The sequence below is a fragment of the Cnephaeus nilssonii genome (assembly GCF_951640355.1).
Source record: "Cnephaeus nilssonii genome assembly, chromosome: 4".
NCBI classification, from domain to species: Eukaryota; Metazoa; Chordata; class Mammalia; order Chiroptera; family Vespertilionidae; genus Cnephaeus; species Cnephaeus nilssonii.
The window spans coordinates 92,726,832-92,749,431 of record NC_137075.1 but is presented as its reverse complement, the minus strand read 5'-3'; the positions used below and the strand labels follow the sequence as shown (position 1 = coordinate 92,749,431).

General features: G+C 42.0%; 1 protein-coding gene and 1 pseudogene across 2 annotated transcripts in view; both read right to left on the bottom strand.

Annotated features, from left to right (window-relative positions):
- The window catches only part of TSHR (thyroid stimulating hormone receptor), a gene marked incomplete at both ends in the record, with an annotated part of 92,505 nt that overhangs the window by 42,562 nt on the left and 27,343 nt on the right, over window positions 1-22,600 (bottom strand). Inside the window, one exon of the mRNA XM_079767712.1 lies at window positions 4,557-4,628. Coding sequence (XP_079623838.1) covers window positions 4,557-4,628 — 72 coding nt within the window. The remainder of the gene's footprint in view (window positions 1-4,556; window positions 4,629-22,600) is intronic.
- Window positions 18,869-19,403, bottom strand: LOC307097569 (small nuclear ribonucleoprotein Sm D1-like; annotated as a pseudogene). The gene is made up of 2 exons: window positions 19,392-19,403; window positions 18,869-19,214 (listed from the first exon to the last, which is right to left on the bottom strand). The product of its transcript is annotated as a small nuclear ribonucleoprotein Sm D1-like (transcript).

The following is a 22,600-nucleotide window of genomic DNA, read 5'->3' as shown; positions in this document are numbered from 1 at the left end:
AACTGATACTTCCTTTAGAAGCTTTCCCCAAATTTCCTGATTGGGTCAAATTTTCTGTAACATATCCTCATATTACCATGAATTCCTTTCCCTAATTATCACAGAGAAACTTGGCAACTGTTAGGATGATATTTGATTTGTGCTATCTCATTACACTGAAAATTCTCTGAAATGGAGAACCATGTTCGTTTCTGGTAGCCATTGAATCTTGAGTCCCTTTCACAGTGTGTGGCATGTAGTAGACTCCCAATAAATATGTATTAAGTGAATGCATGAATAGGTGAGTTACTCAAAAGAGCAGAACATGAAAGACATGGAAAAAAATGAATAAGAGGCGTTTTTAGTGGTGTACCTAAGAGCATGGAATTCGAGAGGTAGTTTCAAAGAAGATGAAGCAAAATCCACAATGCTCTAGTGGAAAATTCCAGAGGGTGGTGACTACATATTATCTCAATACTTCTATTCTTGATTTTGATGAAGTTGAAAATTCAAGGTTTGTTTTGAACTTTGGGAGCAAAAGATAACTCAAATAAAAGTTTTTAAGTACTAAAATGGGGGAAAGAGAAATGTCTAACTACAAGAACACATAAGGAATGACATTTCAAATAATCTCCTCAAATTCCATCTTGTAATGAGAATGACTAACACAGCCAAATTCAGTGACTGATTTTTATTGAGAGGCATTTCTATGACATTTGGGAAAATTAACAATTGACAGATGATGTCCACATGTAGCCTTAGTGAAGATTCTCAACTCTGGCCATACAATTGAACTATCTGGAAGGTTTTTAAAACATAGAAATGTCTAAAACTTGGTCCAGGACAATTAAGCCAGTGTTTGTGAGGGATGGGACAAACACTTTTATTTTATAAAGCTTTTCAGATGACTCTAATCTGTAGGCATGGTTGAGAATCACTGGCGTATACTGAATCTGTCGGTAAAATATTTTCATTAACACAGTGTTATTAAGAAGACCTCTGACTGATCCATTTGAGTTTTTACCATGGTTATTGTGAATATTCTAAAGGTCCTGTGATTTTTTGTTTTGAATGGTCTATTCTGTAAACAGTTATCCTTTTGATTTATCATGTCTGCCAAGCTATTGCCACTTGTGGATAACGTTACATAAATTATTTTGATCCAAATATCATCTCTAAAACATAGAGAAAGCAATATGTTGAAAATAATTGTGTAGAGATCGTGGGTATTTATAACAGATGAAGCTGAGCAATCTGAAAGACAAGATTAATTTTGAAGGCTGTGAACTTGTTCATCTAACTTAGCATCATATCCATTTGCTCCAAATTTTCTCTTGACTTTGCTAGTTCAGAAGTGCAGAGCTTTCTCAAGGTTTTATTGGGGGAACCAACATGTAGGAACCATTTATCAGGGGGAATGAAAGGAGTGATTCTCTACTTGCGAATCCCATTTTTATAACCAAGAAAAACCAGATCCTACTTCTTCCTCAAATTTTTTCTTACCATTTAAGTCTTATGTAACCACTGGGGCGAACATAACATTTATCATGCAAAATAGGATATTTTTGTGAGTTAAAACAGGGTGCTAATAGTATGTCAGAATAATAGGTGAGAATTTGTACTGTCCCAGGAAAACCTACCTAGGGTCTCTTTGGTGATCTCTCTGTTGCCCCCTAGATATATCACCTCTTTGATGATGATTCATGAATGTGTGTGTGCTTTCATTCAACAAATGACCAAAGAGACATGTTCCCTAGCTTCCAGAAACTCACAGCAATGGGAGGTATAGGCAGGTAAATGGGATTAACATATAGGGTGATAAATGCTTTGATGGGGTTCGGGCTCACTTAACCCAGACTGGAGAATCTAGCACAGTCTCCCTGGAGGAATCTTCAGCAAGACCTTCAAATATCTAAGTCAATCTGCTTTCTTTAATTGCCCATCACATTCATTTCAAACCTTTTCAAATTTCTAACTCTGCCAGCTCTACCCTCAATATTAGTACATACTCTTTTTATTTTTTTTATTTTATTTTATGGTTGAGAGTATGCTCTTTTAATAATTTGTAGAAAAGAAAGAAACCTTGAGATAAGGATTTCTTGAAGTCCCTTCCAATAAGCCTATTAATATACCTGCACCTGCCCCCTCTTACTATTACTTTCTTATTGCATTGTAAAAAGTCACCATCTTCTGTAAAAAGTCAGTCCCGCTCCTTGGTGCTCTTAAAAATTGTTCTTTCTTCACTTTTTTTTAGTCTCTCCCTCTCTACTGACTCCTTTCCCTGTTCAAAGTTACAAATACCTGATTATGACTCTCAAGTCTAGTGTCCACCCAGGTCTTCCCCCTGAGAACCCCAACATACCCACTTCTAGTCCTCCTTACTCTGCTTTTTTTTCTTTTTACCATATCCACAAGTCCCTTCTAAATTAGTATCTACACTAATAAAAGAGAAGCATGCAAACTAACCATCACTTAGCTACACCCACCAGCCAATCAGGAGCAAGTATGCAAATTAACCTACCAATGATGGCGGCGGCCATGGAGCTGGAGTGAGCAGGAGACTTGGGTTGCCCCTGGCGATGGGAGAAGCCAAGCGTCCTGCTTGCCCTGGCCAGCCCTAGCCTCCGCTCAAGGCTACAAAGTTTCAATTATAGAAGATAAATAAATCCCAGATATCTGCTTCCAGCTGGCCCTGGCCTCCGCTCAAGGAGGCGCTGAAAAAAGAAAAGAAAAGAAAAAAAGCCCCTTACCCAGGCTGACCACACTCCCATGGCTGATCCATGTAAACCAGCAGTTGGACATCCTTCGAGGGGTCCCAGATTGGAGAGGGTGCAGGCCGAGCTGAGGGACACGCCCCTCCCAGGCACGAATTTCATGCACCGGGCCTCTAGTATGTATATATATATATATATATATATATATATATATATATATATATATATATATATATATATATATATAATTTGTTACATTTTTTGATTCATTGTCTATTTCCTTCCATTCAAATGCAAGCTCCACAGGGGCATGGATCTTTGTCCATTTGTTCCCTGGTACATGCCTATCTCTTAGAACAACAATTGGCACATAATATGGACTGAATAAATATTTCTTGAATGAATAAGTGAAAAAATTATGTCATAATGTCTACTTTGATGTGCCAAAGGCATCTTAAATGTCATATGCCCCAAATTGAATTCCTAACTTACCCCCTGCATCTCCACAGCAAATGTACAGAAAACATCTCTATCTTGGCAAATATGCTCATCAACCACACAGGTGTCCGAGTCAGAAAATTGAATTAAATTCTTCTCCATCTCCCTCCCCCTCAAAATCAATCAACTTTCTAGTTTATTATGTATTCCTATTTATTTCTCACATCTGGTCACTTTTTCTTTATTCCCACATAACCAACATCATTCAGTTCTCCATCTCCTCTTCCCCAGGACCCTGATTCAACCTCCTCACTGGCTCCCTATCTTCAGTCTTGCTCCACTTCTACTTCTGTCCACAGCATAGTCAAGGGAAGGTTTCTAGAATATCTGATCTGTCACTTTCCTGCTTGTAACCATTCAGTAGCTTGGCCCTTAGGGAAGATTTCAAACTCCTTCCAGTGATTCACAGGCCCTGTACTTGCTTACCTCCTCCCAGTCTTATTTTTCTCTACTGTTCCTTCCCAGCCTCGAGAAATTTATTTTAATTTCACAGACAGCCAAGGCTTTTCTCTTCTGATTGGAACTCTCTTTCTACTTATTTTTTGTTCAATTATTTAGCCAGATAATGCAGATTGCAAAGTAGGTGCCATTTCCTCCAGGAAGCCTTCCCTGACTACCTCCCCCCGCCCCATGATCTAGGTAATACACCTCTCATATGAGTCTCCACAGACAAGTGAAGACACAGAATAGGAAATTGTATAAAGGAGATGAGGGAAAAGGAAGAGCTATAGTGGAATTTAAAGTTTTTAGCTTACAAGCCACTAAATGACAGTGCTGTTAAAAGGAGGAGTAGGGAAGGAGCAGTTTAGGGGAAGATGAAGAGTTTATTTTGGGTTATACTGAGTGTGTACTGCTTGTGGGACATCAAGGTCATGATATTTGGAAGGAAGGTTGTAATGCAGGCCTGAACTTTTAATAACAGGTCAGGACTAGATATGCTCACTTAGGAATTAGTTATATTAGGTAATAGTGAAATCAGACATCATTGGCTACATTTATGGCAAAATGTAAGCATTCATACTAGTGGTAAAAAGTGAATCAAGAATCGGTAATTAGGATAGATCAATTATAGACAGAGAAATCTGTCTATGGGAGAGATTCCCAGCTAAGATTTTGCCACATCCTAAGATATATTAAAATACATTAAGAATTATTAAATGTTCAAGACCAAATGAATTAAAATTTATTTTAGCTTTAAAAAATCACTTGGGAATTAGGGAATGGAGATGTAGCAAAACAAAATAAACATTTTATACATAAAAACTTCATATACATTATATACATAGATTATTTTTCTGGATAGAAGACATTTGGAACATAGCATGTCACAATTGCAAAATTTTTGATATTAAAAAAATGACTTACATCCTGGAAATATTGGGCAGATTTGAAAATGCATGACTGGGAATGGTTTTCAGATGAGTCTCTGTAAACTTCCTATAAAAATAAGTTACACAATTAAAGTTTTAATCATTGGACTTTTCTAATAACTCATCTTAATTATACAGAACACATAGAGGCATGATGGTTCTTACAATATGTATTTCATCATACATAATAAAATAATTAATACACAATGAAAAAACAAAATACATTTTTTTTATCAATAAAACAAGAAAGAAGAGTGAGAATCAAATGCAGAAAGTAAATCTTTCAACTTCATCTCTGAATTAGCAGTAAACTGGTATACTGCGTCTAATATCATATTCAGTTTGTTAACTAAAGGGCAACATCATACATTCATAAGTTTATCAGGACTACAGAATTCATATCATGGACTTGTCAATGGAAATGTCTTGGAATGCTATTAGAATATTAAGAGTAATTAAATGTATTTGAGCCCTGGACTGGTGGCTCAGTTGGTTGGAATGTCATCCCATACACCAAATGGTTTTGGGTTCGATTCCAAGTCAGGGCATATGTTTGATCCCCTGTTGGGACATGTAAGGAAAGCAACCAATTGATGTTTCTCTCTCACATCACTGTTTCTCACTCCTTCTCTCCCGCTCTCTTCTTCTCTCTAAAATCAATAAAAACCATATCCTTGGGTGAATATTAAAAAAAAAAAAGGATTTGCTATATCTTAAGGATTAAAAAATTTTGCCTGAATTAAGGTCTTTTCCACTAGTACCTTATTAAATATCTACTTGCTGCAGGTTGGAAACAGCTGACTGACAAGGGCTATTTTTCCTCAGGATCATGGTATCTTTGTTGCATATGAAATTGAGAGGTTGTGGCTTTTCTTCCAGTTTGCTTTGTTGGATACTTTTCAGAAGTCTGAGACTGTTTTTCTTATAGACACTAAGAGATCTTCATGCCTTCCAGTAAGTCTCTCCAAGAGAGCAAGGAGCCCATTTTTTACTTGCTTTCTTTGCTATAGCAACTGCTTGAATAGAATCCTGAATGAAAAAAAGGTGTACCTACTGTCTAGCTCACATTGCAAAAAGGTAACGACTCACTGTGCGCACCACCTTCCCCATGGATCCATTCTGCTATTTAAAAATTGGCAATAATACATCATTCATTTATTACCTTATTTGAAGATTTAGATGGAAATTATGTATTTTCCTCTCCAGGCTTCAGGGTTGTTTCTCAACAATCAATTCCCTTGATCTATGCATGCTATGAACTACTAATTTCTGCAGTGATTGAAATATACAGGGGTGGGCGAAAGTAGGCTTATAGTTGTTCATTTGGAAAATAATACAATAATTAATAAATAATTCAAGAATAAACTGTCTTACATACTCACAACTGTAAGCCTACTTTTGCCCATGCCTGTGTTTAGTACTTCCAGCTTCTATTCCTGCTTGTCAGGGCGCTGAAAGTCAGCCCTCCATCCTAACAAGGAAAAAGCTGATCAGACTGAAAAAAAAAAAAATCAACAACTCTTCTTGTACACATGAGGGAAGACATAGGGCAAACTGGGGAGACAGCCAGATACAGGGGGTCCCCCTTCCCAGAGCAGAGGCTCATGAGGGAAACGATGAGTGCCCAGTGTACGAAAACCTGAACTGTGATTGACAAATCACTGGAGGCCCAGTGTGGACAATTCTGAGAGTTGAAAACTCCAGAGGGACCCAGTCATAGAGGGACCTCCACAATTTTGTGAGATTTACCTCCATTATCTTGACCAGGTTTTAATAGTAAATATCAGAGAAAACCCCCCCTGTGCTTCTAGCAAAGAGAGGGGAAGAGGAACTGTTTGGAAACACACCAGAGCACTCTGTTCTTAGCAAGGCCTGCCTCAGGGGAACTAGGTAACCACAGCCTAACTGCCCTGGGGAAGGGAAATGCCCAACTCCAGCCCAGTGTAACCATTCTGTCCTACAAAGGGGAGGGGAAAAAACCGAGAAATGCTGTAAAGTTCACAGTCTAGGGACAGGCTCGATAAATGTCTAAGACCTAGTCACAGGGCAATAGAACCCTTCTCCCCCCCCTCACACACACACACATTACTACCACATTACTAGCAGCCCATTTGTAGCAGTTCCTTTTACTTGGTATATCATGTCTGCTTATTGAGCATTATATCTATGACTTTCCAAATCAAAGCCTCAGCAGGGCCAAATCTTATCTAATAAAAGAGTAATATGCAAATTGACTGTCACTCCAACACACAAGATGGCTGCCTCTATGTGGCCAAAGATGGTTGCCCCCATGTGAACACAAGATGGCCACCACAAGATGGCCTACAGGGGAGGGCAGTTGTGGGCGATCAGGCCAGCAGGGGAGGACAGTTAGGGGTGACTGGGCTGGCAGAGGAGGGCAGTTGGGGGAGACCAGGCCTGCAGGGGAAGGCAGCTGGGGGGGACCAGGCTTGCAGGGGAGGGCAGCTGGGGGGAGACCGGGCCAGCAGGGGAGAGTAGTTGGGGGAGACCAGGCCTGCAGGGGAGGGCAGTTAGGGGTGACCGGGCCAGCAGGGGAGGGCAGTTGAGGGGGGACCAGGCCTGCAGGGGAGGGCAGTTGGGGGGGACCAGGCCTACAGGGGAAGGCGGCTTGGGGGGACCAGGACTGCAGGGGAGGGCAGCTGGGGGGGGGACCGGGCCAGCAGGGGAGAGCAATTGGGGGAGACCAGGCCTGCAGGAGGGCAGTTAGGGGTGACCGGGCCAGCAGGGGAGAGCAGTTGGGGGAGACCAGGCCTGCAGGGGAGGGCAGTTGGAGGGGACCAGGCCTGCAGGGGAGGGCAGTTGGGGGAGACCAGGCCTGCAGGGGAGGACAGTTGGGGGGACCCAGGCCTGTAGGGGAGGGCAGTTGAGGGGGACCGCGCTGGCAGAGGAGGGCAGTTGGGGAGACCAGGCCTACAGGGGAAGATAGTTGGGGGGACCCAGGCCTGCAGGGGAGGGCAGTTGGGGGGGGGAGGGACCAGGCCTGCAGGGAGGGCAGTTAGGGGTGACCAGGCCATCAGGGGAAGGCAGTTAGGGGCAATTGGGCCGGCAGGGGAGCAGTTAGGTGTCAATCAGGCTGGCGGGCAGAAGTGGTGAGGGCAATCAGTCAGGCAGGCAGGCGAGCAGTTGGGAGCCAGCAGTCCTGTATTGTGAGAGGGATGTCCAACTGCCCATGGATCGGGCCTAAACTGGCAGTTGGACATCCCTCGAGGGGTCCCAAATTGGAGAGGGTGCAGGCTGGGATGAAGGACACCCTCGCCCGACGCACGAATTTTGTGCACCGGGCCTCTAGTTAGTTAATAAAAGGACCTATTCAATAATATAGCCAATAATATTGTGATAAGTTCGCATGGTGACAGATGATTACTAGAATTAGTGGAGTGATCACATTGTATGGTATAAAAATGCCAAATCACTACATTGTACACCTGAAGCTATTATAACTAATACTAGAGGCCCGATGAAGAAAATTCATGCAAGAGTAGTCCTTCTTTCCCCCGACTGCCGGCACCAGCTTCCCTCTGGCCACTGGCAGGCACCCGGGACCTGGGCTTCGCTCCAGCCCCCCGCTTTGTCTGGAATGATGTCCGGAAGGATGTCTGGTCTAAGCATATTACCTTTTTTATTATTATAGGTCATATTGTATACTAATTATACTTAAATAAAAAGAAATAAAAGAACCTATTAACTTGGAAGGCAGGAAGTGATGTGAATGACAAAAGTGTAGATTAATAGCCCTTTGCAAATCTTGGTATTTCAGCAAGAAGCCCAATGTTGCCTTAATATGATTTCAGAAATTCAGGTCCCATAAATCCCCTTCCCTTCATCACAAGTCTCACTCATGCTTACATTCTCTTAATTGGTTTGATTAAAAGCCAGTTGGTCCAGATCCAAGATTCTGAAGTTACAAAGATATGAGAATAACAAGTCATTTGACTACAATCTCTGAGAAAAATTGGGCCATGACAAAGGAAAACAAAGGATAAGATAAACACCTGTTGGGTATCACCCAAGGAGATTGAGTTTCTTAAACTCGAAGATAGTCTTACTTATAGAGCTTGTCCTGGGGCATGGGTCTTAGGGCATACTCATTGTTAGATCACACACTGCTTGTAGGTAATGTGGAACTAACTTATACCTGACATTCACTAAACATTTTGGGGTTTATTCTGTGTTCAAAAGTAAATAACATTTAATTTAAAATAAAATTCGAGTAATGATTTCTAAGATGGACAGGTACATGCAAAAAAAAAAAAAAAGAAAAAGAAAAGAAACTGTAACACCAACTTACACCACACACAAGAATAAACTTAAAATGGATAAATGACTTAAATATAAGTCATTAAGCCATAAAAATCCTAGAAGAAAACAGGCAGTAAAATTTCAGACATGTCTTGTAGCAATATTTTTGCTGATATATCTCCTATGACAAGGGAAACAGGAAAAAATAAATGAGACTACATCAAAACAAAAAGCTTTTGCACAGCAAAAGAAACCATCAACAAAATGAAAAGGGAACCAACTACATGGGAGAACATATTCATTAATGATACATCTGATAAGGGGTTAATTTCCAAAAATATTTAAGGAACTTATACAACTCAACACCAAGAAGACAAACAATCCAATTAGAAAATGGGCAAAGGACCTGAATACCATAGACACTTCTCCAAAGAGGATATACAGATGGCTAATAGACATATTAAAAAAAATGCTCAATGTTACTAATCATCAAAGAGATACAAATTAAAGCTACAATGAGATATCACCTCCCACCTGCCAGAATGGCTACCATCAATACATCAACAAACAACAAGTGCTGGTGAGGATGTGGAGAAAAGGGAACCCTTCTTCACTGTTGGTGGGAATGCAGACTGGTGCAGCCACTGTGGAAAACAGTAGGGAGTTGCCTCAAAAAATTAAAAATGGAACTGCCTTTTGATCCACCAATCCCACTTCTCAGAATATATTTTAAGAATCCCCAAACACCAATCATAAAGAATATATGTACCCCTATGTTCATAGCAGTGTTATTTTTTTTTCCCATAGCAGCGTTATTTACAACTAGAGTCCTGGCGCACAAAATTCATGCGCAGGTACAGTTTCTAGGCCTGGCCTACGATTGGGACGATCTTCCCCAGCTGCCTGCAGCTGGCCCCGTCCCCTGCCACCACCCATCCCTGGTTCCCCATTCGCCATCAGGTAATCGGAGCCTGACGGAGGGGGGAAGGGACCGAGAGGTCGGCTGTTCCTGTCCACTCACCAGCCCCGCCCCCGCCAAGGGTCACCGTCTGTGTGTGGGGCAACTGGCGGGGTGGGGGCCTTGGCCTGGTGCTGCCCGCATCCCCCGCCACCCACCCCTGGTTTCCCATTTGCCATCTGGTGATCGGAGCCTGCCAGCCAGGGAAAGGGACCAATAGGTGGTCAGTGCGCCTCATAGTGACTGGTTGAGCGGTCGTTCTGGTCATTCTGCCATTAGGATTGATTTGCATATTACCCTTTTATTATAGGATAGCCAAGAAACAGCCAAGTGTCCATTAGTAGATGAGTGGATAAAACAGTTGTGGTACATTTACACTATGTAGCTGTAAAAAGAATATCTTAACCTTTGAGACAGCATGGAGGGACCTGGAGATTATTATACTAAGCAAAATAAGCCAGCCAGAGAAAGACAAATACCATATGATCTCACTTATATGTGGAATCTAATGAACAAAATAAACTGATGAACAAAATAGAACCAGAGGGGAACATGGAACAGACTGACAACTCTAAGAGGGGAAGGTGTGTGGGAGGCTGGATGAAGGAAGGTGTAGAGATTAGCCAAAGCACATATATGCAAAGCCCATCAACCCAGAAAACAGTGTGGTGAAGGCCAGAGGGGGGTGGGTAGGGACTGGGTGGAAGTGGGCAAAGGGGGGTAGGAATGGGGGACATCTGTAATAGTGTTAATAAAAATCCCAAAACCAAAACCAAAAAGGAAATGTTACCGCTATTTACTATTAATGCTTCAGACATCACATATAACTCATCAGAAAAAAACAGTTTACAGCTACAGTTCCATATCCCAAGTGGAGTACGTACATTTAACAGTTAAACAAGTTGGCTTTGGGATATGGGACTTATAAGGGAGAGTAAATATTTAAGCTGATGATGCAATTTAATTTATTTTTTCTGTGACTTATTGAACTAAGCATGATCAGTGAAACTAGGACTTAGAGAATCAAATGTCTCCTTTGAGCCTTGCCGAGGCAAGATTTATATTTCTCAGATGTCTACACTTGGAAGACATGATCAGAAATAGAAATGCCTGTGAAATGCCACCGATTGACTTGCACCATTTGCAGAACAGGATCCAGTTTTAAATGCTGTCTTTCGTGTTCCTGCAGTGGCTGTGGGGGAGGAAACTCTGGTCCATGCAAGGAAAAGGAGCAGATAGCTCCCTGTTCCAACAAGAACAGTTTGTGCGATTAAATTTTTCACAGTCACCTTGCATGATAGATAGTAGGCTCATTTCACTGAACTTTTATCAACGTGTAAATCCCATCAGCATTCCAACATCCTGGTTCTTAGAAGGTTTCTGAAATCATAGCTCCACTGTGTGTGTGTGTGTGTGTGTGTGTGTGTGTGTGTGTGCGCACATGTGGATGTGGGTTGTCATTAATATGCCTGCTTCCCACTGCAGCCCCTGCTTGATAAAGAATGTGAAGTATGAGGGTGGAGCATGACTGAATTTTTCTGAGTTGAGAAGCCCAGTTGGCCTTCCCTGGCATGGCTGAGCTAAGCGTGTGTGGTCCCATTTGCGTGTCAGCTTCGGTCCTTTGGCAATCAGACTGAGAGTATTTTGTGATTCTGCATCAAGTTTATGTGTTTAATATTGTCACCTGCATTTCAAGGGCCTCCTTTTGCATTAAATAGCTGTGTCAAGCAATCAACTGGATTTCATTGAGATGTGCCAAGTGTATAACACTGAACTACCAACATGACCATAGAAATCCAGATACTTGTACATTGTAAAGTTGTGTATTATAATAAACTGGACAATATTGATATAATTTAAATGTGACATTTACCATTTGCCCCATGGTTTTACTTTATTGAGGAGAAATTATTACTGATAAATTTGTTTTACTATTGTGCAATTTGTTGCTGTTAATCCTCACTAGGAGATTTTTTTTCATTGATATTTTTAGAAAGAGTGGCAGGGAGGGTTGAAGGGAGGGAGAGAGAGAAATATCAATGTGAGAGAGGCACATTGATTGGTTGCCTGCCCATTTTGCACCTGTCAGAATGGCTATCATCAACAAATCAACAAAGGACAAGTGCTGATTGCTATGACATATGCCTGATATTTTGCTGCCTATGGATTCTTCTAGTTTCATTTTTTTTTGCATGTGTCTGTTCAGTTTTCCCAGCACCATATATTGAAGAGATCTTGACTCTATTGTATGCTCTTGCCTCCTTTGTCAAATATTAATTGAGCATAATGGCTTGGGTCGATTTCTGGGTTCTCTGTTCTGTGCCATTGGACACTGGGGCAGTGGGGCTTACCCTCGGGGGTGGGAGTGGTGGTGGGGGGAGGGTCAATTGGGGAAAAAGGAGACACACGCACACACACACACAAATTCATTCTCTCTTTATTATAAAGTGACCTAGGCTTACTGGTTATTTCTGCCTCCTTTGCAGATGTTATCCTATCTACCCATTTCTCTGATTTTGTACCATGAAACATACAAGACAATGGCTGACAAAGAGTCTTTCTTGTGGGGAAGGAAGGAGGCACAAGCTAATACATATTGTCTCTGCTGCAAATAATTTTAAAAATAACATCAAGATGCTTCCTGACAACAGTTAACAATCACTTTTTACAAAGCTACAAACACTCAGCTCCCTACATTATGAGACTCTCCAAGAGTAGTGTTTTCTAACAGCCATTTTCTGAAGTCATTTCAGCTAGAGGACACAATGAGTCACCTTAAAATGGCCCAAAACTCCTCCCTACCCCCCCTCCCCGAAATGATTTATTGTTACTTCAACCTTAGGGACAACCTTTCTTAGTATTACTACTGTGTCTGGTATCCAAGTAAGCAATATGGAGTAATGTAGAAAGAATTGCCCTTAAAATGTGTTTATTTTTCTGAATTGAAGCTTAATGTTTTTCCTAAGCAACACATTTGCTATTGTTACCATGACTCAAATTATTATTCAATTAAAAATAAGGTGTTTTTTTTTTTTATAAACAGATTTACCAAAATGTAATGAATGTGCTCAGTCAGAGACTATACCTACTTAGCTTCAATATGTGAGTTTCTCTATAGGACTCTAGGGACACAACTAGATGCTGATCTGATGCCCAGAGCAGAGTGGCAGGGCGGAGGGACATACGTGCTGTGTATGTCACTGACAGGTCAGCTTTCCTCTCCCCTGTCCCGTTGCAAGAGTGTGGACAGGCTTGTAAGGTCCAGAGCACACCTGGATACTCACATCTACAGAAGGAGACCAGAGCTTTCCTATTTGTTTCACTCATCAAGTCAATGAGTCAGAGCTTCCTGGTTCCCTATATACTTCGGCTGTCACTGACTGATCTAAAGTTTCATGGTGCTATAATCTCTATATATAAAGGGCTAATATGCAAAGTGTCCTCTCAGGAGTTTGACTTTGAGACCGTGAGTTCAATCACTCGCTGTGATGTGTGCTGACCACCAGGGGGTGGCATGGAATGAAGGGAGGTCCTGGCTGGCAGCCGACAGCCACCAGGGACCCTACCCGTGCACGAATTTCGTGCATTGGGCCTCTCGTTTTATATGAAAAGGAAACATGGTGTGTACCCCTGAAAAACCTTCGTGTCACAAAGGAAAAATGCCGTGACCAAAAAGGCACATTCGTTCCATGCATGTTGTCTACTGAAATCACTTCCTATTTCCAAGCGTCTTCATTAAAACAAAACAGAGAATAAAGCACTTACACATCTCCTCCCAACAATCCTCTCAATTAAAAAAAGAAATAGAGCCCTGGGTGGTGTTGCTCAATGGTTGGAGCGTCGGCCTGCATGCTGAAGAGTCTCAATCTAGGGCACGTAAGTTCCCTTGGGTTGCAAGTTCAACCAATAGATTGTCTCTCTCACATCCATGTTTCTCTCTGTCTCTCTCTCACCCCCCTCCCTCCCACTATCTCTAAAAATCATTGAGAAAAATATCCTTGGGTGAGGATTAACAACAACAACAACAACAAAAGACAATAAAAATGCAATCACATGATTTTCCATTTTAAGTGAATTAATCTAAGTGGATGGGAAATCCAAATGCATCAGAACCCAGGAGGCCATATTCAGATAGCTCCATTCAAAATGATTAGGAATACTTTTTTAGTAAAGTCGTTTTTTTGTGTGTGTTTGTTTGTTTTTGTTTGTTTGTTGTTGTTTTTTTTTTGAGTAATGCTGTTGGGTATAGAAAAGCTGCTTTCACAAAATGAAAAATCATTGGTAAAAGTAACTGACATTTATCTTCCAGCATGATTTTGAATAGTGTTTCTATATGTCTTAATTTATTGAGAAAAGCATCAATACCAAAATATTTCATTCCATATCATAAAGTAGAATGTCCTTTTAATAAAATTCAGAGTAAAAATTTCAGATGTTTAAAGAAAATGTACTTTGACATGATAATTAGAAGCTCTATCCTTGAGGTGAAAAAGGAATTTTACTAAAAGCACTATAATTTTTTTTTCTGGAAATTAAGCGAAGGATTAGTTTTTTGTGGTCTTTTAGCCAATGGACAGGGGGAAAAAGAAAAGAACTGGTCTATTCTTTTTAGAATCAGAGAGCAGGCAATTGAAAGTTCCCTGTGAAAGTAAATTTTTCCCCCTCAAGGGCTCTTGAGGGTTCACACTGAAATGTCAATGACCTTGTTTGTTCAGAGCTTGTAACAGCCATTTTCAACTGCCCTCTGTGCTTCGATAAGTATGTTCCAGTCATTGTAGGTTCTGTGTCTAAAACCGATCAACATCATTCCTTAAGCATCAAGGGGATGCTTTTTATGACAAAACAGGCTTTATGCAGGACTCTCACTGAACCCATGTGATTCCGAGAACATCCATCCCATGTTGTAGTCCAAAGTACAGCATTAAGAAATTACACAATATAAAATTATTTGGAGGCAGTTCTGGTGAATTATTTTTATAGTCTCAAGGCTTGGAAATTCCAGACAATCTCAACAAACTATGCAACAGACAACTGGCAAAGATGGTATATATTTTTAAGAAAAGCCAACTTATTATTTCACCCTCTTTTCTTAGGAAAGATCCCAAATGTTCTGACTAACTCTAGACCACCAGGTAGCCCAACTTAGAACAGTTTACCAGAAGGGCCATACTTATTTCTGCTACTTAGTACAGAAAATTTTTATTTTAGTGAAGTACGCATAAAGAGACTTTGGTTGATTTGGGATTATCCTCATCAACACATAGTAAAAACTAAAATTAAGTTATATGTATTTTATGGAATTCTTCTCCATCATAATCATAAATGAGAGCTACTATTTATATGAGAGCTACTATTTATGTAATTCTTCTATGTCATAGGCTCTGCAATAATACTGTTTCATGTATTTTATCATTTAATATTTACACTGATGTGTGAGGTGTTCCACAATGATCTTTTCTTATCACTGAGGAAATTGAAAATTAGAGGTTAAGTAATTTATCCAAGAATCTTGCTCAAGAAGTCCAAGACACACACATATACACTCATATCTTAACCACTTCGTCATATTGCTTCTTTGCATATCCTTTATGTTTAACTAGGGGCCCAGTGCACGAATTCATGCACCTTGAAAGGAACTGTGGGCCGCGAGGCTGCGGTGAGCACAGGGATGGGTCTCGGCCCATCCTCTGCACCCCCCCCCCCCAGGCCCTCCCGTCATGCCCCCAGTCTCCTGTCTGTTGGCAGCCCTGCTCCTGCCGCTGCTCCCACGCACTGACAGTGCCAGCCCTGCTCACACACACTGAAGGCGTGGAGTGATTGGGGCTGGCGCCAGCAGCAGCTGCTGCCCTAATCACCCCTCAGGAGCAGGGGGAGGTAGAAAAGCCCTTGGGGGTGATCAGGGCTGGCAGTCGCCACTTGCACCAGCTGATGGCACCGAGTTATTGGGACTGGCACTGGGCACTGGCAGCGGGTGCAAGCAGGGCTGGAGCTGACAGTGGGTGTGAGCAGTGGCTCTGGCACTTGTGGCAGGTGTGAGCAGGGCCGTCGCCGGCCGCAGGTGTGAGAGGCGGTTGCTGGCACTGATCGCCCCTCAGGAGCAGGGGGAGATGGAGAAGCCCTGAGGGGCGATTGGGGTCGGCAGCCACAGCTCGCACCCACTGATGGTGCCGAGCGATCGGGGCCAGCGCTGGGTGCCAGCAGCGGTGCGAGCAGAGCCAGCACTGGCAGCAGGTGCAAGCACGGGGCAGGGCCGCGGCATGCAGGAGCAAAGAATTTTCAGTAACCACCAGAGGCTCGTCCCAATGACAGCGACCAGTGCCCCGCCTTGGTCTGGTGCCCCTGCTCACCTGTTCCATCATCCCGCTGTGGCGACGCCCGCCATGTTTTGCACACGTCCCCTGGTGGTCAGTGCACGTTATAGCAACCGGTTGTTCCGTTGTTCCGGTTGTTCTGCCGTTTATTAAAATTAGCCTTTTATTATATAGGCTACTGTCCCAGTCCTTTTATGACTATTCTATGTCAGAAGGCTAAACATAGGCTGCAGAGGATATGGGTATAGAACTGTAAAAATCAGAAACACAATTCTCTTTTTCCTTCCTTTTCCCAGACCTCCCTTCTTCCTCTCTATTTTTCTTCTATGCCACATGGTCTGCCCTCCTATGGTTTGAAATATAATTGAGAAGCCAGCATATATAATCCTCAAAAGTAAAACATAGAAAAGTTTGATAACATTGAGTAAAGTAAGATTCCAAATAAAGGAATCCCTTCTCAAAAATAGGAAAATAAAGTTTTAAATAGAAAAAGTGAATGGAGTAACTGGGGAAATCACAATGTGCCTTTGTTACAGTTTATAATTCCTTTAAGTTGATTGAATGATTCAGATTTTCTATTTCTTTTTATGTCAGTTTGGGTAAGTTGTATTTTTTCATAGAAACTTGTCCAATTTATCTAAATTTTCAAATTTAGAAACATAAAGTTGTTAATAATAAATATCACTAAATGATTTTATAATAATTAAAAAAATGTCTGTAGGCTCTGTAGTGAGATATCCCTTTTCATTTCTGGTTCATTTTCTTGATGTACAGGACATTGTATATGAAAAAAAAAAGTTACAATTATTTGAGGCCTAGAATTATCTTCCTCCAAGGAGGACTTACATTTGCCTTTGGTAGGTGGTTAGCGCACCAGCAATCTTAGATCACCTTCATCTAATTATAGGGATTGAGCCCAGCTGGCATGACTCAGTGGTTGAGCATCAACCTATGAACCAGGAGGTCACAGTTAGATTCCCCATCAGGGCACATGCCCGGGTTTCAGGCTCCACCCCCAGTAGGGGGCGTGCAGGAGGCAGCCGATCAATGATTCTCTCTCATCATTGATGTTTCTATCTCTCTCCTTTCCTCTCTGAAATCAATAAAAATATTTTTTAATTATAGGGACTGTGATGATTTAAACTTTACTGCAGCCCCAAGTTTTTTCCAGTTACTCCTTACTCTTAGGTGGAGCCCTTTGGGATCCCATCTTGATGTGTTGACATTTACCAGAGATCACGTCTGAACAGAACTTAGATTTTTTGCTAAATTTTATACATTTTTTAATTTGCTTTTAACCATCTAGCCCTATGGGGCTGCCAAAACCTCTGCCCAAATTCTACCTTAATCATCTCTTCCAGAACCATCAACCACTCCTAGGATTCACCTCTCTGGTTTCCTTTTCTTCTTCTTTGTTTCATAATTCTTTACTATCTTGGTGGCTATAAGATTTAAATTATTTTTATCTTGCTTTGTTAATTTGTCTCAGCAGAGGTAGTTTATGTTATGTGAATGTTTTTTGTATTTAAAAAAAATATTCCTGCAAGCAAAGGTCCTTCACACTTTGTTTTTAATATTTTAACCATTGATCTGTGATTTCTTGGGGGTCATTTTGCATGTGTTCATATTTCCCCCCATAATATGGAAGTTCATTAGGGCTATGACAAGTGCTGAGATGGCTGGGATCACCCAATTGGTCCACCAACCAGTATTAGAATCAACAGTAATAATAGGAGCTTCCGAAGGCTTGGTTATCGTTAGTCTGTCTTCTAGACGAAGCTCCCTAATGCTATATGTTTTGGACAGTTCTCTGGCATCTGTAGAGTGCCAGGTGTCCTCAAAGTTTTTAGTAGCATCACCTCCAGCTTGTTCCCTCAGGACTTCTTCCCAACCGGGGTGCTCCTCCAAAAATATGGTCAAATCATGCACCTTGTGGTGCAGGATTGGTCAGGTGCTCCTGCTGTGGCCATGCTTCTGGAGCTCTTCTAGGGTGTATGTGTGACGGTCTTGGGAACGAGGCAAGCCTCTGGCCCTGCAGACACCAGTGAGCCGGGCAGAGCTAATAGCTGCAATTTTAAAGCCCACTTTCAGAGGAATGAACGCAATGTACCAGCTACTGAGTAGCATCACTTTCTGAGAAGTGAGGTTGTAAACTTAGAACAGAATCAAAGATCTACATGGAAAGTGCAGCCATACATTTACTGATATTGTTATCTAGAAAATATCTTCTTGATCATGAGTCAGACTGTACATTTCACATAATTAAAAGTGTGCTAAGTGGTTTCTGTAAGCTACAAAAAATATAGTAAACATAAAAAATTGATTCAAAACATTTTAAAATTGCACATTTCTTCCCAGAGTGGTAGAGCAATTATTGTCATTCAACAATGTTTTTGGAGGTTGCTTTTTGAAAATGTATCTTTATTGTTGAAAGTATTGCAGATGTCCCTGTTTTTCCCCATTGACCTCCCCGTCCCCAGGCCTTCACCACACTATTGCCTGTGCCCATGGGTTATGCATATATGCATACAAGTTCTTTGGTGAATCTCTCCCCACCCACCTACCCACCTCTGCCTTCCCTCTGAGATTTGACAGTCAATTCCATGCTTCTATGTCTCTGGATCTATTTTGTTCATCAGTTTATTTTGTTCATTACATTCTACTTTTTGGCCTACATTTATGTTTGTTAAAAACTGACATACCGTAAGCAACAAAAGCTGTAGAAAAAAATATCCCAAATCACTTATCACTCTGAAGCAGTAATCTTGAGAGACATTATCATCTAGGACCTCCTCTTCCTCTGCCCTGGCCATGTCCTCCTCCTCTTCCCCTACCTGGGCCTCTATCTGTAACAGTTTTGCTTTTCTTAGATTTCACCTTCGGTTTAACATCCACGAATAATGTATCCAGAGCTAAGCTTCCAGGCAGAATAAAATATCGAATGTTATTTCCTTGAATACTGTGTTTCCAGCTGTACGGGTTCTCGGTTCTTCAGGGTCATTGTCAGCTTTAAGATGAGGATTCATGCTGCATCCACACCTTTGATTGTTCCATGGATCTGGGTTCTGTTCTTTAATTCGACGGTTACAGTTTCATGACTTAATTTCATAAAAAATCTCACAAGCTTTGCCCTAGCCCATTTGGCTCAGTGGATAGAGCGTTGGCCTGCAGACTGAAGGGTCCCAGGTTCAATTCTGGTCAAGGGCACATACCCAGGTTGCGGGCTCAATCCCCGGTAGGGAGCGTGCAAGAGGCAGCCAATCAATGAAATCAATAAAAAAATATTTTTAAAAAATCTCACAAGTTTCGCCATCACGCTTTCAATCTGAGAGTAAGCAAAACCCGACAACCGAGGGCTGAGGAACTGGAGTAGGAATGGCCAAAAACCTGGAGGTTTTGATGATCTAAAAATCAGGCTACCTGATCGCTCATTTCCTTAGAGGCAGGAAAACATGATTTATTTCACTTTTCTCTCTTCCTCCCCTCCCTTTCTGTCCTTCTGTCCCTTACTCCTTTTCTTTCTCCTTTCCCCTACATTACTAGATTTAGGGAAAACAAAGATGCAAAAAACCACAAAAACCAACCAACCAACCAACCAACCAACCAAACAAGCAAAAACAAAACCAAACCAGAATCCTTTTGCTCTTATCTTAGTAAAGAAGACAAGCAGGCACAGGTGGGACAACCCGGAAGCTGATGGGGTGAGTTCTTCAGGGCTATAAAGGTTAGTGATGCTGACAGCAGTTTTCGAATCACAGGAGACAGGTAAACGGCCTTGAAGGTTGATCAGAGATGAATCAGCAAAGAGACACATTCTGTGTGACTTTGTGCTATGTTTCTTAACATTTTAAAAATAGGTGTTTATTGATTTTTATTTTTTTTTAGAGAGAGAGGAAGAGAGAGGGATAGAGAGATAAAAACAGCAATGAGAGAGAAACATCATTGATTGGCTGTCTCCTGCATGCCCCCACTGGGGACTGAGCTGGCAACCTGGCATGTGCCCTGACTGGGAATCGAACCTGAACCCGAGACCCCTTAGTTCATGGGTTGACACTCAACCACTGAGCCATAGGGGCAAGACTGTTCCTTAACATTTTTGAGCATCACTCTGAGATCAAGGATGTTGGGTCGATGCAAATTACGATCATCATGGTAAAGCAGTGTAAATTCTTGATTACCCTGCTCATTACATAAACTCACTAAGCGGTTACTTATACTTGTTTAAAATGTTCTGCTGTAGCCCATGTATTTTGGTGATATCAGCTTCAGATTGTTTTGGAATCTTCTTCGGGAAGGTCTACCTTTCTTGTTCTTTTATATCACTGGACCTAAATTTCATGAGTGTACTTGTCTGATTTGGTCTTTGCAAATAAAAGCAGGTTGATCACTTGCACTTACCTGGTATGGAAATCTGGTTTGGCCTTGTGATCTCTAGGTAGGCCTAGGACTATCTTTAACTGTCACCTTTATCTTCATGAAATGGTAATAGGTTTCTGAAAATTGCTCCCAAAGGAATCCTAATTTGATTGCTGGAACACCTGGAGTTGTAGTTGACTTCTCTATGTTAAATAAGAAGGGATTGTGCAAAATAGTGTAACATGAAGAAATTTGAATGCAAATATAATAATTTACTTTGGGGAGTGGTCACGCTTCATCTATTTTTTTTTCTTTAGGAACTGATCATTTTTGTAGTTTCTAGTCCACTGCTTCTGACTTTATATCATAATCTCAGTTCACAAACACATATGGGTGTACCCACCACCACCACCACCACCAGCACCACCCATATACATCCCTTCCCTCCCCTGCTTTGTCTTACTAAAGTGAAGTATGGTAGCTATGGTTGTTGTCTGCCTATCATGTCTTTCTTTAATCCTTGCTTCCTAGAAATAGAAACCCTCTTTCTCATAAATTTATTCCATGTGGTTCAAGTGGAGTTGAACCCCTTCACACAGCTGACAACCCACCACTCTCTGTACAGTCTTCTCAGAATTGTTAGCAATGGGGACAGGAAGCTTAAAGCTACTTGTGCCCATCTTGGCAAGGCTGTCTGACAATAAAGCCTATGCCCAGGTAAGAGAGGGTGGGCTAAAATGAGAGTGATAATGCCTGGGTGATATAGTCTTTTTCAGCTTAATTTTTTTTTTTTTTACTATTTTCGTAAGTACTCAACTATTCATAAAATCATCCTGTGCATATAAACTTTCTTTTTAAAAAAATATTTTTTTTTATTGATTTCAGAGAGAAAGGGAGAGAGAGAAATAAAAACATCAATGATGAGAGAGACTCATTGACTGGCTGCCTCCTGCACACCCCCTACTGGGAACTGAACCGTGACCTTCTGGTTCATAGATCAGCGCTCAACCTCGGAGCCACGACGAGTGGGCTCTTTTGCAGCTTTAAAATGAGGGGTTGGTCCACAGTCATGTCAGTGGCTACCATACACTGAAATTTTACTTTATGCTAAACCAGGGGCCCAGTGCACGAATTTGTGCACCTCGAAAGAAAACTGTGGGCTGTGAGGCTACCATAGGCACAGGGGCAGGTCTCAGCCCATCCTCTGTGCCCCCACATGGTCCCTCCCGCCGTGGCCTCCTGGTCCCCTGTCAGCAGCCCCATTCCTGCCACTGCCACTTCCACCTGCTGACGGCACTGGCGTGCTTGCACCCACTGATGGCATGGAGCAATTGGGGCTGGCGTCAGCAGTGGGTGCGAGTGGCAGCTGCTGCCCCAATCACCCCTCAGGAGCAGGGGAGGTGGAGAAGCCCTCAGGGCGAAAAGGGCTGACAGCTGCCACTTGCAACCGGTGATGGCGATGAGTGATCAGGACCGGCGCGGGGCACTGGCAGTGGGTGCGAGCGGCAGCTCCGGTGCCAGCTGCAGGTGTGAATGGGGCTGGCACTGGCAGTGGGTGCGAACGGTGGTTCCGACGTTGGCAGTGGGTGTGAGCGCCGGGCAGGACTGTGGTGCGTGGGAGCAAAGAATTTTCAGTAACTACCAGAGGCTTGCCCTGATGTCAGCGACTGGCGCCCCATCTTGGTCTGGCACCCCCCAGCCTCACCTGCTCCACCATCCTGCCGTGGCTGACGCTTGCCATGTTCCGTGAATGACCCCTGTTGGTCAGCGCATGTCATAGCGACGGGTTGTTCGGTTGTTTCAGTTGTTCCGCCATTTGGACTATTTGCATATTAACCTTTTATTATATAGGATACATTCCATGCATTAATTTCATTTAATATTAATGACAACTCTATGAGGCATATGTTTTTATCTTTCTCCCACTCCTATAACCAAGAAAACTGAATACCACTGAGAAAAGCAATGTAGTGTAAGCTAGTAAGAGAAGTTACATTCATCATTTTAAGTTTGTTTCTATCAGTGTCTGGCTTAATGGTGAGATATCAAAAAGAATTGGCCAGGTATATAGATAAAGCACGATCTCTTTGACTTCAAAGTCCATGCCCATAACCACCATCAATAACTTAAAACATTATTGACTTGAGCAACTAT